Genomic DNA, 17,208 nt, shown 5'->3' with positions numbered 1-17,208 from the left:
ACAGCTGCCTGCTGTCTTGAGTGTACATCTACACAGTAGTGTTTTGTAAATGTATGTATAGTGGACCATGTGGCTGCTCTACATATCTCCTGTAAAGGAATATTCCCTAGGAAAGCCATGGAGGCCCCTAACTTTCGTGTGGAGTGGGCTCTTGGAGGAATCGTTAGTGTGCGCTTAGCTTTTTGATAGCAAATTTGTATACACTTAACGATCCACCTAGCTATTCCTGCTTTGGAAATGGGGTTGCCTTTGTGCTGTGGAGAAAAGGCAACAAACAGTTGTTTTGTCTTTCTGAATTTTTGTGTTCTGTCAATATAGTACATGAGAGCTCTCTTGACATCAAGTGTGTGGAGCATTCTCTCTGCTACATTCTCAGGATTAGGATAAAACATGGGTAGTTCTATGGATTGGTTCATATGGAACTGTGATATCACCTTGGGCATGAATGGTAGGGTTGGTGCGTAGAACGACCCTGTTTGCATGAACCTGTATAAATGGCTCTTGAATGGTTAGTGCCTGGAGTTCACTAACTCTGAGTGAAGTAATGGCTACTAGGAAAGCTACTTTCCAGGTTAGAAATTGAATCTCACAGGAGTGTAGAGGTTCAAAAGGTGGTCCCATGAGTCTGGTGAGGACCACATTTAGGTTCCAGACTGGTGAAGGTGGGTGTGTAGGGGGGAATCACTCGTTTGGGTCCCTCCAAGAAGGCTTTGATGGCAGGCACTCTGAACAGTGAGAGGTGCTGCCTGTTCTGAAGGTAAGCTGCCAGTGCGGTTAAATGTATACGGATGGAATTGTATGCCGGATTGCATCTGTATAAGTGTAATAGATAACAGATCATGTTCTGAGTTGATGCATCCAGCGGATTGATGTCATTATTTTTACAATAAATGACAAATCTTTTCCACTTAGCCGCATAGCATGCTCTGGTCGTGGGTCTCCTTGCCTCCTTGATGATATTCATACATTCTGGAGGCAAGTTTAGGTAAACAACAAAAGGACACTGTTCCTATAGCAGGGTGCAAAAAGTCACCCATGCTTCGGGGTGCAAAAGTCACCCATATAAAATTAGGGGAAGAAAAAGGAAAGAGAATCCTAGGTATGGAGAGTCATTCTTTGTCCTTTTAGTGCCCTCAAACACCCCAAGGGGTGTCATGCTTCATCATCGGGCAATTGCTCCTCGTAGGGCCGGCGCTGCAATTCCCTACGGGTCCCCCGAAGGGTCACTTTGTCGGAGATCTTTTCAGGACTGCCGGATGGTGCATGAGGGTGTGTGAAGGGAGGGGCTTCTGAGGGTAAGAAAGGTGCGTGCAAAGTGATACAAAATAATAATAATAAAGGGTAAACTTGCAGCGTAGTTGTAAAAATTTTACCCTTTGTAGTAAAAATATCGCCCCAAAGGCACACTATGCCTGGGTGTCAGAGGTCATAGGTCAACATGTTTCGCGCCTAGATCGCCATAAAGGTCAGTGGCGCTTCTTCAGGACCAAAATCATCAAAAAAGTGTAGTGCACGTGAACCAATATACATTACATTAAAATACCCTCTTTTCTTCAGTCAGGGCAGTGTAGAAATCTGTATACCCTCATTGTGGCTACAGCTGTGTGGTCGAGACTGCTCCTGACCGTGCCTAGCACTGTAAAAATGTAACTTCCCTTGGCAAGAGCAATGGATGCCCGCATATAACCGGGAATTTCATAAGGGTGTTCCCTCCTCTGAACCTACCCCGTCCATGCGTATGTCGAAAATGTTTTTCGGCATACGCATGAATATTTTTACTACAAAGGGTAAAATGTTTACAACTACGCTGCAAGTTTACCCTTGATTATTATTATTATTTTGTATCACTTTGCACGCACCTTTCTTACCCTCAGAAGCCCCTCCCTTCACACACCCTCATGCACCATCCGGCAGTCCTGAAAAGATCTCCGACAAAGTGACCCTTCGGGGGACCCATAGGGAATTGCAGCGCTGGCCCTACGAGGAGCAATTGCCCGATGATGAAGCATGACACCCCTTGGGGTGTGTGAGGGCACTAAAAGGACAAAGAATGATTTTTCTTTTCCCCTTTTCTACGGACTCTCCATACCTAGGATTCTCTTTCCTCTTTCCTTTTTCTTCCCCTAATTTTATATGGGTGACTTTTGCACCCCGAAGCATGGGTGACTTTTTGCACCCTGCTATAGGAACAGTGTCCTTTTGTTGTTTATATAGGCATTAGGAGCATGGACACTGGACCTTTATTAGCTCCTAGGTCCCCCCTCTTCTCTTTTTTGATACAGGCAAGTTTAGGTAGCCAAATTCTAAGATCTAAGGAGCCAGATCGCCAGGTTTAGCTGTTGCGGATCTGGGTGCTGAATCTCGCCATGGCTCTGCGTTAAAAGCCTGGGTGTTAGCCGCAGTCTTTGATGCGGTACCACGGAGAGTTCTAGAAACGTGGTGTACCATGGCTGGCGTGCCCACGTTGGAGCAATCAGGATGAGAGTCATTGAGTGTTGCCTCAGTTTGCGTGCCACTAGCGGTATCAATGGTGCCGGGGGAAAAGCGTACGCAAATCTGCCTGACCAGTTCATCCATATCGCATTGCCCTGCGACTGTGGATGTGGGAACCTGGCGGCAAAGCTTTGGGATTTTGTGTTTTCCCTTGTGGCGAATAGGTCGATCTCTGGATGACCCCACTGCTGGAAGTACGGTTGGAGTACTGATGGATGTATCTCCCATTCGTGCATCTGGTGGCTGTGTCTGCTGAGCAGATCCGCCATTTGGTTGTCCTTGCCCGGGAGGTGTTCCGCCATGAGGAAGATGTTTCTCTGAATGGCCCACTTCCACATGCTCTGAGCCAGATGAGACAACTGTGGAGAGTGTGTTCCTCCCTGCTTCTGTATGTAGTACATGGCAGTCATTTTGTCCGTCCGGATCAACACGACTTTGTTGCACAAGTGTACTTTGAATGCCTTCATTGCTAGGAAGATTGCCATCAGTTCCAGTAGGTTGATGTGCATCCCCCTCTGCTGTGTTGTCCATAGTCCCTGCACTGTGTAATTGAGTACATGAGCTCCCCATCCCTGGAGAGACGCGTCCACCGTCAGTATTATTTTTGGTACAGGCCCTTGGAACAGTCGGCCCTTGGTAAGGTTTTGTGGATTCCACCAATGCAGAGAGTTGTATGCCCGACCGCTGACCAACACTAGGTCTTTCAACTGTCCTTGAGCCTGATTCCACTGACGTGCTAAGCACTCCTGAAGCGGGCGCATATGTAATCTTGCGTGCGGGACTATGAAGATGCAGGAAGCCATCATGCCTATCAACTGCATAAACACTTGGGCCGGTAGGGAGTGTTGAGGTCTGAACTTTTTTATTAGCAACTGCATGCTGTGGATCCTCATGGAATTGGGTTGTGCCGTGGTCGCCAGAGTGTCTATGGTCGCGCCTAGGTACTGCCGTACGTGGGCGGGTTGAAGGTGGGACTTTGGATAATTGAGTGAGAATCCCAGGCTGTGAAGAAGGTGAATGGTGTGGGATACGTGGCTGGCACACTGCCGGGCGGACTTTGCCTGGATAAGCCAGTCGTCCAGATAAGGATAGACGTGTATGTGCTGTCTCCTTAAGTGTGCTGCCACAGTTGCTAGGCACTTGGTGAACACTCTTGGTGCCGTTGTTACTCCGAAAGGGAGGACCTTGAACTGGTAATGTTGATCTTGAAGAGTGAACCTGAGATATTTTCTGTGTGATGGGTGTATGGGTATATGGAAATACGCATCTTTTAGATCTAGTGTTGCGAGAAAGTCTCCCTGACTGAGCAACGGCAGCACCTGCTGCATGGTGAGCATGTGAAAATGCTCTGACAGAATGTAACGGTTCAGAGGTCTTAGGTCCAGTATGGGTCTGAGAGACCCGTCCTTTTTGGGGATCAGAAAATAAAGTGAGTACATCCCTGATCCTTGGTCTTGTACAGGCACTAGTTCTATGGCTCCTTTGTGGAGCATACTGAGCACCTCCTGGTGCAATAAGTGCAAGTGCTCTGCGGACATAGGACGGTGTCTTGGTGGTATGTTTGGCGGAGTGGATGTGAGCTCTAGACAATAACCGTTCTGGACAATTTCTCTCACCCACCTGTCTGTGGTGATGGATTTCCAGACCGGCAGGAACTGTTGGAGTCTCCCCCTGGCAGGTGTTATGTTGTCGGGGGGCAGTGACAAGGCGTGACTGTTTGGTGGTGGCGGAGGACCTGGAGCTGTTGTTTCCTCGGCCTCTACCCTTGACGTTGTTGCCACGGTATCCACCTCTGTGGTTTTTATTATAGTTGGTCTGCGTACCTTGTTTAGTGTACTGCGACTGCTGTGAGTTCTGACCTCTAGATGGTCCCCTGTTGGTAGAGCGACGAAAGGACCCACTCCTAAACTGCTGTGATTGCAAAGCCCCCATAGACTTTGCAGTCTCTGTATCTTTTTTTATTTTCTCTAGGGTAGTGTCAACCTCTGGGCCAAAGAGGGAGTGAGGGTTGACAGGTTGATTGAGTATAGTTGTTTGTATCTCTGGTTTGAATCCGGAAATTCTTAACCAAGCATGTCGTCGTAGCATGACGCTGGTGTTAATAGCCCTAGCTGCAGTGTCAGCTGCGTCAAGAGCGCACTTAATGGAAGCGTTGCTTATGAGCTTCCCTTCTCTAATCAGTGACTCTGCTCCTTCCTTATATTGATCTGGGAGGTGCTGTAGCAGTGTCTCTAGGGTATCGTAATGCGCCCTGTCATACCTAGCAAGAAGTGCCTGAGTGTTGGCAATTCTCCAAATGTTAGCTGCCTGTGCAGCAACTCTTTCCAGATGTTTCTAAGACCTTAGACTCCTTGTCAGGGGGAGGAGCATCACCCGTTGTCTGTGAGTTGGCCCTCTTCCGAGCATTGGAAACCACAGAGTCCAAAGGCAGCTGGCCTCTTATGTAGGTAGGGTCCACAGGAGCTGGCCTATACTTTTTCTCAATCCTAGGGTTCAGCACTCTTGCCCTCGTGGGCTCCTTAAAAATGTCATTAGCTTGTTTTAGGACACCCTTGAGCATGGGCAGAGTTTTAACAGATCTTTCTGAGGTAGAGAAGGTATCCATCAGAAAATCATCCTCAATAGGATCAGTGTGGAGCTGTACATCATGGTTCTCAGCTGCTCTCTCAATTAATGCATTGAAGGCAGCAGCATCTTCTGTTGGAGATGTTTTCACCTCATATGCTTGTGTGTCTGGAGCAGTATGTGGGTCCCCCGCACCAATAGTGTCCACCCAAGGTTGGTTTTGGTCGTCAGGGTCAGTGGTCAATGGATAAGTGCTATCATCAGCACCATAATCTCCTGCATCCACATCAGACTGTGTGGGTGAGAATGAGTGAGGCTCCTGTCCATAATCTTGAACATGTTCCAGAAGAACTGGTGATGTGGTTTTCTGTTTCTTTAATGGAATTCTGTATGGTTCCATAGGTTTCTCTGGCACTATCTTTCTTTTATGTAGTGAAAGTTTACCAGTCCCTGAAGAGATAAACTGCCTCGGCTCCTCATCCTCTTGAGGTACTTCGACACTTGTTTGTCCCATTGACACCCCTTTTGGCGCTTCTACAGCGTTCTTCGTGTCGATACCTTTCTTTGGTGCGGGACCCTTCTGTGCGTCGAATATCTTTGGTCGCACCGCCGGTGGTAATCCGAACTTGATGTGCGTCGACACGGTCTGAACCGTGCAGGCCGTGTTCGGCTGCGGGGCTGTTGTCGCGGTGAGCAGCGAAGCCCGGTCTTGGATGCATAATAACGATTCCGACACCGTCTTCTTTACGAAGGGGGACGGTGTCGTGGACTTGACATGGTCCTTCGAGACCTTCCTTGGTGTGGCATCGAGCCCCATACCAGACGGTGGTTTCTCAGCACGAGAAGTGGGAGGGTTTGGCTCTTGAGAGTTGCCCTTTTTTCCCGTATCGACGATGCTCAGTGCCGATTTTTACGGGTCGACCACCTTGACCGAGGTCATAGGTGCCGTCTTTTGTGTCTTCGGCTCCGACGGCTTCGAGGCCTTGTCGCCGCTGAGAGTAATTTTCTCTTTCGGTTTCGATTTCGGTGCCTGTGCCTTCAGTTTCGGTTTTCCTTGACCGGATGATGGCGCTTTCGAGACCGATGGCTCCGTAGGATAGTGCGAAGCCGGGCTTTGAAGCGGGGCTATAGAACGAGAGGAAAGATCTCGGGTAAGGCCATGTGGCGATCCCTCGACCTGAGCCTTATCGGGTGCCTCTTCGGGCCCTGCACCGACACGTGGGCCTAGCTCATCTTGCGAGCCATCTCCCTCGGCCCCAAGGGCCTCTTCGTCATCTCCTACCTTATCGACGGCATTATCTTCCTCGACATCTACGATACGCTCGTCTTCGGCATATTAGTTGGATTCACGCTCCGAATCCGTATCCGATAGTCCCTCCAGAACTTCAAGGGCCATGACTTCTTCATCTTCGGTCCCGAAGATGTTGTCCGGGTTTGGCACCGCTTTCTGCCCCTCGAGCCGAGCTGCTCGACGAATGCGAAGAGTTTTCTTCGATCGGAACCTGGAACACGCCATACAGGTGGCTTCGTCGTGTGTTGGAGAGAGGCATTTATTGCACACGGGGTGCACGTCGAAGCGAGCATACTTAGCGTTGCAAAGAGGGCAACGCTTAAAGGGGTAATTTGATGTTTCCTTCGTCGATCTCGATCGGGCCTCTGGCGTCGAAGGGCAAACGGCTAACCTCAATGCTTTTCTAAAGAATCAACTGTAGAAGAATACTTGGCGCCAAACGTAAAACAATACCGACGAGTTTAAAAACCTTTTGGCTTGACAAAAATAAAGTTTTCCTAAATACTCAAAGAGCTAAGATTAGGACATCCAAACCCAATGGCGGAAAAAAAACAATCTAAGGATGGAGGGGATGCCCATGCCCACTGTAGTCCAGGGGAGGAGCCACCTATCTCGTGATACTTCGAAGACTCTTCCAGGACAACAATATGCAATCATCCGGACCCAACACTAGGCGGCGATCTATGCACAAATATGAATTCAGCAGCCCACATGCCTCGAATGCGGAGGCACCAGATGGGGCGGTACAGCTCCTGTGATGAGGCTAGTGGGACGTCCATAAAAGTGTGTCGTAGCCAGGGCTGCGGAGTGTACTGCCACGGATAGGCACAGAGCAGAGTGACTGGCATTGGCGCTGAATGGGGGACTGCCCATGGTCCTGCTGTGAGGGGTTGAGACACTATGTACCTCACTGGGGGTGCGACCGCCATGGACAGTGACCGAGACGTACAAAACCTCTTTATAGGGATAAGCAGTTTCCCCCCTCCCGAAACTGGGCACCAGTGTGTAGTTGACAGGAATTATAAGCACTATGCTTTGTACCTTAAATGCATTGGCAAAGCTTTCAGTTGTATGTTGTTATGCTACAGACAGGGACTATGTCATTATGGATGCTTCTGGATGCTCGGCTCAGAGTCCTTAACCATGCTTAAAGAATGATCTTTATGAAAAAAAAAAGTGCGTATTTTTGTGCATTTGTTCCCAAGATAGACCAGTCTCTGCTTTAGAGACAAAATCTCACTAGAATTTTGCTTTTCACTTGACATGTCCCTTTTTTGCTAAAGATATGAGGATATTATTTGCTTCGTCTGTTTTTGGTTTTAAGGGAGCATAAGAATTGGAAAGATGCCAGTGGCTTCAAACGCTTCCAGATTCAAGCCTTCAATAACAGATTTATCTTGGATGTCAGTAGAATCAATCAAATCCCTATTACAACTGGTTTCATGCCAGGAAGGAGAGCCAGGCTCCTTTAAAAAAATGACTTATCAGTGACATCTTTAGCTCCCTTCATAGGGCACTGATGTGCTTAAATCTGTTGGTTTATTTAGGTTAAGAGAAGGACTAAACCCTAATTTGTCATGCATTTGAGATCTTATAGTTTTCTGCAATCATTCCTCTATCTTTTACATCTGTAGCATAAGCAACTTCTAATGTTGAGGAAGCATCTCTTCATGGGAACAAGTTAACAGCGTGCTCAAGTAAAGACGAAGTATCCACACTTTCTAACATTGTGGGAGGCTGCATTTGAGAATGGTTTATGTTCCTGTACTTTAAGCATTTCTATCCCTTTTCAAGGGCTGATGCGTGGACTGTCATTTCATGACTTTGGCTGGTGTGAAGAATATGTGGTCTAGATTTGCTAATCAATTCAATAAATGTATTTTCTAACATAGTTGGCTTGCTGGGTGGAGAATGCAGCTTTATTGGTGTAAAAGTATTTTCATAAGCAATCACACTCCACTGGCACCAAGTTAAAAAAGGCTTGCTGCTCCCAACAGTGAAAAGGAAATGTTGCTGTGTACTTTGCATCATAGCTCCATCATGGCCGGTACCTTAGTTCAGTATTACTGCTAGAGTGCTTCATTGGGAAAAAGTGCTGGTGCCTAAATGGAATATGGGCGAGTTCCTCCAAGAAAATTTCACTCTGCACACATCAGCTGCCTCTCAACCCTAATAGACTGGATGTCTTTTCCTGTGCCAGCACACAAAGTCTCAACACCACAAAGTGCCAATAGTAAGTCCAACCCGATTTAAGATGTGAGAGCTCCATTGCAAATGTCCAGTCTCTTGATATTATCCCTTGCAGATATTGAAGGCTCATTTGCATTACGTCTCTCTCCCAAGAGCTTAGACTGACCAGGATGTCAGCTAGCTTCAAGCAAGCGAGGCCGCAAAGATTCTGAATACTGCTGCTCGATGAGATTCACCTATTGCCTTGGCGTCCACCTTTTAGATTGTCAAAGCTTTGAAGTCTTCACCAGTCCCCAGCAAGTATATGATACATTTCTCAGCCCTCCTGGCTCAAGAACTCTAGTGCTATCAGGCAAAATTTTCAGAGAAAGCCGCTTGTCCTGCAATCTCCACTCTCAGATGAGTGGCTAGTTGTGGCTAAGCACAACAAAGTTACAGCAGTAGTCATCGCTCCAAACAAAAGCCAAACTGTATCAAAAGGTAGCCACCTTAAGGCTAGATCCCAGATTTCTAGCTCTGGTATAATGAGCAGGGCTGTCAGGGCACAGTTGGGGACCAGATTTCCATAACAAGAAAGCATGTGCAAAACCAACTGGTCTGGATTTAATGTGCTAAAGCAAGCAAAACGCGTTTGCACATGCCTGTTTGCATATTAGTACAAGAAATTTTGGCTTCACCAATGTTTGGTTTGTTTTCTAAAGCACAATTAACAGTGGGTTACCAATACGTTTATCGGCTCAATATGACAGGATATCAATGAAAGACCTGCTAGGTAGCAATGAGCCTGGCTGCCAAGAGTCTGTCACCCAAGATACATCACATGACACACAGACACTCAGTGGTATTTTGAACTATAATACAATATGACCCCATTAGTTATTATAACAAACTGTACAAGTGAAGGCATAGGAGTATAAACAATGAATTTTGGTAGTAAAACAGCTAAATACAAAAGTATGTATCTAATAATTTTATAGCTGTCTCTTGTGCTCAATCACCTGTGCCAATAAACCTTAAAGTAAAATTGTTAATGGCCAAAATAATTTATTATCGAACAGGAAGGTAATAAAAACAGCATCACAATGAATTATCATATGTGAAAGTAATAGTTTGTTCCTGGAGAGCGAAACAACAGAAATAAAAGTTGGAAACCAAGCTATTTATCTATTGGTAACTGCTTTCTTAATCCAACCTTCATTTCAATGTCTTTCCTTGCCATACACTTTTAAATCCTAGGGCTCTTTGAGCGGCAAGGTCAACACTGCGCTCAGCAAGAATGTCCACCAGCTTCTCCTTTCTAATGTTGGTCCTGGAGCTGCCCCTTATTAGAGAATTCATAGCCAAATGGGACATGTGGTCAAATATTGCTAATTGTTACACTGCTCGCATCGATGTTCCAGTATTGTATACCTGTTCGACTGGCACTAACATCGACAAGAAGTGGAATGCTCATACTTCACATCCAGGCCAGTTCTCTACCCAACATATTGGAGTACAGTCAAATGATTTCTTCCACTCACATTTTTATTATCCAGACGATTTTTTAAAATTTCTTCTGGAAGCCAATTACAGCTAGTGGAAATTAAAGCACGTGAGCATGATTTCTCAACTTAGCCTTACTTTCTTTTTACAATATTGGGTAACCTGTAAACCATAACTTGAGACTCCCTTCAACAGATAGGCTGTATAAAAACGCAATGCACTGCCTCTTTCTAATGCATTCTAAGCTGACTAGTCACGTTTTAAAATTCTAGTGAGCTATGAAGACAAAAATGAATCTTTTAAATCTCATATACTTCATGTTCACTAACCTCATCTACTCTTTTTTAGGAGCAGCAAATTTACCCAACTCAACGGAACAGGATGTGGTTAGCATGCAGTATTATTTCACATGAATAGATAGTACAAAATCCATTTGGGTCAGGCGGTCAGCTGATCCCGATTAACTAGGACCCAGATACTAATGATGTTCTATTGCCTGTCCTCTGCTTACAGGACTCGTGCTGTGACAAGTCACCAAATTGAAATGTCTGCAAATATAATCAGCAACAGTTTGTTTCAGGAATCGGGGTCTTCGCCTTGCTTTCAGGAGTATGGTGAATTACTCTGTGGTCCCATCCCACCGTCGTTAGAATCTGAGAATTGATAGGCGACCATGATAAGCCTTTCACATAGTCTTGGTGGGATCGGTCTCGAAAACTAGGAAAGAGGAAATTAAAGACGCACATGAATCTCTACTTCATTAAAATGAGCTTCTCTAAATGGATACTATGCACATTCTTACTACATAAAAAGTACAGATAACAAAACAAGGCATACAATTTACAATCACCAATAAACTGTCAGCATATTTCATAAAATACAATCTCTGTGCATTTTTCCATCGTTCTTCAGGGCCCTTCTGGAAAGTAAGTAATATCTGGGAAACACATGCAAATAAAAAATGTGTTATTCATGCTGGTTTTGTTTAATTAGCTCGCTGCAAATCATACGTCTTTTATACTTGACTTCAAGTAGGTCTCTGGCATGGCTGTGGTCAATCTTTCGAACTGTTAATGGAAAGCATTGCAGAAGAATTCTCTAAATTATACACTTACAAAAGAGATACCACTAGAAGTGTAGAGGCATTCTGCTATAAGTTAGCTGCAACAGGTAGCAGAGGAAGCTGTAAAGTTCTAAAATCTCAAAGCAGACAAACCTACAGCATTTTGATGATTCGTTTTAGAAGGTATCTTGGTGTGGTTTTCGGAAAAAAACTGAAATGGAAAAAAAATCCCAATACTATTGAGGTAACCAAGAAAAGTAGTTTGGGAAAAAGTTAAACCACACATACACACAAGTTTCAATGCAATAACGTCACTATTCTAACTTTCCAACTACTATACTTTATTAAAGAGCAAACTACTGGCTCTTACATGAAACACAGAAATGATGTTTGGTATTGTTTATTAGGCTACGTTGAGAAGATGGTAGATAAAATACTTAGTGTCGCACATACAATTGTCAAAGGACCTCAGCACGGGTCCCTTATAGCCTGACTGCAGAACACAAGATCTACCCTTTGTTTAACAGCCACAGTCAATAAATAGGTTGTTCATTTGGTTCTGTGGCCCTTTCTTGCCTGCTTAGTACATTTTTTTAACAGTTCATTCAAATTAAGAAAATGAAAAATTGAATATGTCCACTTACCAAATGCCTGCCAACATTTAACCTATTTTTTTTTTTAAATCATGCTTCTATGTAAAAGCACAATGTTGCCAACTGCACATTTTAAGAGAAATATACTTTTCTAGTAAATATCAGGCGCATACTGCATCCACCTATTATGTTATGGTCACCAACATATTCCCACAGGATAAAAATAGGCTCACTGACCATGAAGAAATAAGATACTTACCTTTAACTACAGTTCTGTATTAGTAGATTTCATAGATTCACATGCTTGAATGATTTTTAGTGGTCAAGCTGGGAGTCCTCCGTAACATGCCAAACAGCAGTAAACATCACCCCAAAGAGGAAAGGCATCAGAGTAAGGTTTATTTATTAGACCATTCACTTCATTGAAAACATCATAAAGTGTATGCCATTGAGGCGAATGTACTACGTCCTTTACTACCCCAAGAGGCCATCCTAGCTTATATTTCAAATCACTTGTGTATAAGGATAACATACCTAGCATCCGAGTAGGGAGCAGGAATGGGCGGATTTGAATTTATTAAAAGGATACAAACACCGTAGAACTGCCATTACAGATAAGTGTCTTATTTCTTTAAGAAAATTGTTAAGTTTATATATTCATATAACTGAATCAAAATGGCAAGCGATACATGTCCTACAATATAACTAACATGAAGTGGTATGTGGGAAAGCAGGCTCTGCTGCGAAAGATTCACAAATGACCTGTCCCACAGCGGACTCTCAGGATACTGACAGTTTCTTGAAAGTATGTTGGTTTTTCAACTTGCATAAATGGCTGCCGTAGTTGTGATCTCTCTTATGAGCTGCTTCCCCTCCTTCAAGGGGCCTGTTGGCTTTGTTATGACAGAAGGGGACAGCTGCTGTGACCCCCCCTAGCAAACCCTTGCTTCGCTAGAGGGATGGGCTTTCTCCGGTTCACAAAAATACATGAACAGTTTCTCTGTAAGCCTGAATACTTTGGTTCTTACCACACATAACATGATGAATCAATGAATGTTCAGCAAGCGTACAGATCTCTGTACCCATGAGGAATGATCTGGAAGAAAGAAATGATCTCCATACAATTGGTTGTTCAGTTGGAAATCCGATTAAGTCCTCAGTAATAACGTGGAAACCTTAGTGTCCCAATCACAATGCAAAAATTGTTCTTTAAATGGTAAGTGCCTGGATATCGCTGATCATTCTAGGTGGCAAGAGAACTAGCAACAAAGCCACTTACCAGGAAAAATACTTCATATCAGTCCTATAATTTGGTATGATAGAGCTCTTCACCAACTGGGACACTATGGTATTAGGCTATCACCTTGCAAGAGGATGTCACACTGGTGAGAAGGTTTCAATGAGGCCTTTCCTGGTTTTCAACAATTCGGTGAAGAAGCAGGATGAACAATCTGACAAATGCCGCAATCTGCATATTGTTGAGAGGTGGAACCTCAAGCTGTACATAAGGCAGAATTCGCACCTCCACTCAGATTGGATATTTACAAAAGCGAACACATCCGTCACAGAAACTCCTGCATTTACCTTTAAATGTTTAAGTTCATGTTGCTCAAGCCTTTGCTGGGACCAGCTGAGCAGGACATCTAGGTGCCCAAGTGTTAGAGAAACAGGCATTCAAATTCAGAGATACAGACAGGGTCACGATGGAGAACTCGTGGCTAGAAAAAAGATGACAGTGGAATTTCAGCTGCAACTGCCAGTTGCATCCATGATCCAATACGGTCATTGACAAGCAAATTTAATAAGAAAGGCACGGCAAAATTTTCTCTCGACTTTGCTAATGATTGTTTAGATGAAGGACAACAATGGAAAAATGAAGTTCATGTACCAGTTCATCGAACAGGTATTTCCCTCATTTGCTTAATCCTGGCTGCCAGTACTAAATGGCATGTATACTCTTCTGAGTTCTGTCTGTGATAAAGAGGACCAGGCTTGGTTTACCCCTACAGCAAAACACTTTGAGCTAACAGTGAAAGGAATTTCTACTCATGTTATTCTAGCACTTCTCTGCCAAGTGCATTGGTCCAGTTGTTCCAGACATCTTCCAGATCATCTTCCATCAGACTATATTATTGCTTATGGCGCAGATCCAGAGCAACAACCCCACCTATGAATGAATTGGGAAATTCTTACTAGTTTCTTAATGCAAAACCTGGAACTAGCGAGAATGCCTGAAAAAGTGGCAACAAAGTGCCAAGATAATGATGTAGGACTGGCTGTTTGTGTTATCCTCTGAAGGCAGCCTATCCTGGTAGTTTGGGATTGATTATACTCCTGAGGATCTGGGTCAGTACTGATATGCATACTGAGGGCATCGTTTTAGATGCACAACTTATTAAATCTTTTGGTTTTGCCATGGTGTCATATGCTGATGACATCCAGATTATTGTCTCAAACAGCAACATTCAAGATACTGCATCCAGGTTTTACAAGTGCATGCAACAGATCAGTAAATAAATGCTGAAAGCGATTTGAGGCTGAACTCGGAGAAGACTGAAGTTCTGCTTTTTGGCCCTAATGTCTCATTTTAGGCACCCAACTAGTGGCCCCAAGAACTGGGCAATCTGCCGACTCTAGCCACAAAGGCCAAAATCTTAGCTGTCGTTTTTTACACAAAACTATCATTCAAATTTCACATTAACACTACCTTCCCTTCCATCTTAAAAATAGTTAAGAAAATCTGCCTATTCATTCTGGAGACCCTGCATAAAACGGTTGTCTCCGCCCTCATCCTGTCAAGGCTGGACTACTGCCATGCCCTTTTTGTTGGCCTGCAGAAGGGTCTGTTGACCAGACTTCAGGTTCTTCAGAATGCGGCTGCCAGACTACTGTTAAAAATTCCCAGTTAGCAAGTTCAGCGCTTCTCAATCTTCACTGGCTCCCTATGAAGAAGAGGATTGATTTCAAGGCCCTCTGTATCGTCTTTACGGCCCTACCTGGGGCTGGCCCCGCTTACTTAAGCCATTTTTTCTGGTACACTCCTTCGATCCTCCTCAGCTAACCTGGTCAAAATCCAAAAGCACTGGCTGGAGGTGTTGCAAAAGTTGTCTCTGCCACCGCCAAACTTTGGAACACACTGCCCTCTCACCTGAAGACCGCCTCAAAGCTTGGATTTTCATTCAGTAGGACTGGTTAGTCACGTCCCATTGCTCATTTCTATCTACCTACACTTCGTAAATAGTGCTTCTTCTATGGTTCGTGTGAGTAGCACCTATATGCCTCCAGCAAGCAGTTCGCACAGAGGCCAATCTCAGGGTTCAGTATGGGTAAGTTGCCACTGATTTGCTGGGTATTTCAAGGAAAAAGCCTCTTGCAGCTTATTTTTACCTGGTAGCTCCACACAAGGTTAGGTAACTGACCCTTGAAGTCCACTTTTTTGTTCTGGATACAAGAGGGAGCAAGTACAGTGCATTAAGGCTCCTCTCAGAAGTGGATGCCTCAGTGTAGGAAGCTGGTTCTGTATATACTATACCAAAGTGAGGTATAGTGTGCACAGAGTCCAGTGGAACCCCAAAGGTAGGCAGAGGTAAAGGTAGATAGAACCTTACTCTCTATTGGTGGTAGTGTGGTCGAGCAGTAAGGCAGTATCAGAGGACAGTGTTAAGCATTTGTTGTACACACTCAGTCAGCAAATGAATTCACACACTCAAAGACTGAACTTCAGACCAATTGAAGTTGTATAAAAATATTCTTTTAGTTATTTTATTTCCTAGAACCAAGCAAGCCTGGCACAGGTAAGCAACAAATACTTTACAGTAGTAATGCAATTGAAATACAGTTTGAATGATAATTGTATATGTACTTTGGTTTGATTTACAGTATGGATGCAGAGAATACAATACTTAGTAAATGCAATACGAAGACTTGAATAGGCTTTTTAGTAAAATAGCAGGTAAGTAACTTTAGGCATTACTAGGCTTACACAGAGTAGTAAACCTAGATACTAGTCTGGGACATTTCCTGAAAACAGGCAAGTAAAATCGTTTTTGTTAGATTACGCAATTTTAAAGAATTTCTTTAGTTTCTCAAACTCCACACTTAAAACCTTTTCACAGAAAAACAGTCAATGTTATCCTATGGAGGAAAATAGTGTTATCGGTTTTGAGGTAAGTATTTGGTAGTGGGATTTGAGGTTCTGGGGGTATACTCAGGGGGTCCCCCAGGGTCAAGGATGCACTCTAGTTACACCCTCAGCAGCACTAAGGCGGCCGGGTGCAAAGTGCTGAGGCCCAATGTTATCCAATGGGGAATAGGTGGCCTGCAGTTGGTGGCTGCTGACTAGCAGCCCACTTGTCTGTGGGAGCAAAGCTCCTGGACGTTAGCTCAGGGCAAATAGGGAAACAAAGTAGCACCAAAGGTGCACCCTTAGCGGCACTAGGGTGGCCGGGTGCAGAGTGCTGTTTCGATATCGGACGCCCTGTTTTCAATGGAGAACCTCCGGTTTGGAAAGACATTGCAGGCTTGGGGACAAAGGTCATATGGGTGCAACCACAACTTTGAGAGGTAAGTTGGGAAGTTAGGGGTTGGTTCGGCACTGTTGGTTTGGGCACACATGGCCGTGGGGCGTCGGGTGCAGGGGTGCCTTCTGGGGTCAGATCTTCTTACCAGCTCCTGGTCACAGTTAAGGGGGCCTTCTGGATTTAGGCTGCAAGCATCGGCTGGAGGCTTGAGGCAGGTCAGGGGTCGCCGGATCATGGGTCAGGATCACCGGGGTGACCTCCTCGTGGTGTTTGCCCACTAGAGCTCGGGCCGTGGACGGCGGGTGCAGAGCGGGGCGGATTGGAGGTGTCCGGCCAGAGGTTGCAGGTGAACAAATCCGGTGTTCACGGGAGACAAAGTCTTTGTAGTTGAAGGCAGGCGGGTCCTCCAGGGTTTTCGAGGTTGCTGGCTGCAGAACACACCGGGATTTCGCAGGAGCAGGTTCGAGGGGGAGACAGACCTGTAGGGCTGGGGCCAAGTCAGTGGGAGTCTTCCTCTGGTTAGCTGCTGCACGGCTGTTCGGTCCTTCTTGTTGCAGGTTCTTGTCTGAGGAAGCAAGTTTCAGGGGTGCCCCTAAATACTAGATTTAGGGGCATTACAGGGGACGAACGGGTCCCTTTCCTGGGGTGGGTACCCCCCCTATTATGCCACCCTCCGTTGGGAGGGGGGCATGTGCCTGTCCCTGGTTGGCTGAGTCCCCTATCTTCAAGATGGCATGGACTTCGAGTAGTGCTTCACCTCGCCTCCTCCACCTGAGAGGTAGAGTTGGCAGAGGTAGGCCCACCTCTCTTCTTCACTTGTTTTTCTCAGGGTTCTCCCGCCTAAAGTGGGGGTCAGAACCAGTAGGGACCAGTTGCTGAAAGCAGCAAGTGGCCTGGGGAAGCTCACAATGGCGACAAGCCTTTGAAGCTCCCCCTTCGTGAACCCTGCCCATCCTGGGGGAGAAGGCTTGTCACCTCGTCCCAGGATGTGCATGGTTTCTGGCCCCAGAG

General features: G+C 45.3%; 1 protein-coding gene across 3 annotated transcripts in view; it reads right to left on the bottom strand.

Moving 5' to 3' along the window:
* Positions 1-9,563: 9,563 nt before the first annotated feature.
* WDR77 (WD repeat domain 77) overlaps positions 9,564-17,208 on the bottom strand; it is an 89,773-nt gene continuing 82,128 nt past the window's right edge. Inside the window, exons 10-11 of one of the 3 annotated variants that reach the window (XM_085630823.1) lie at positions 13,262-13,395; positions 9,564-10,738 (exon numbers count right to left, since the gene is read on the bottom strand). In XM_085630823.1, the coding sequence (XP_085486949.1) occupies positions 13,287-13,395 (109 nt within the window). In that variant the 3' untranslated portion in view covers positions 9,564-10,738; positions 13,262-13,286. Of the gene's footprint in view, positions 10,739-11,241; positions 11,296-13,261; positions 13,396-17,208 lie in introns of all 3 variants that reach the window. The other 2 variants (XM_085630657.1, XM_085630738.1) reach the window with 2 other exon arrangements.

The sequence above is a fragment of the Triturus cristatus genome, chromosome 1_1, assembly GCF_964204655.1.
Source record: "Triturus cristatus chromosome 1_1, aTriCri1.1, whole genome shotgun sequence".
Classification (NCBI taxonomy): Eukaryota; Metazoa; Chordata; class Amphibia; order Caudata; family Salamandridae; genus Triturus; species Triturus cristatus.
This window is presented reverse-complemented; position numbering and strand designations above follow the sequence as displayed.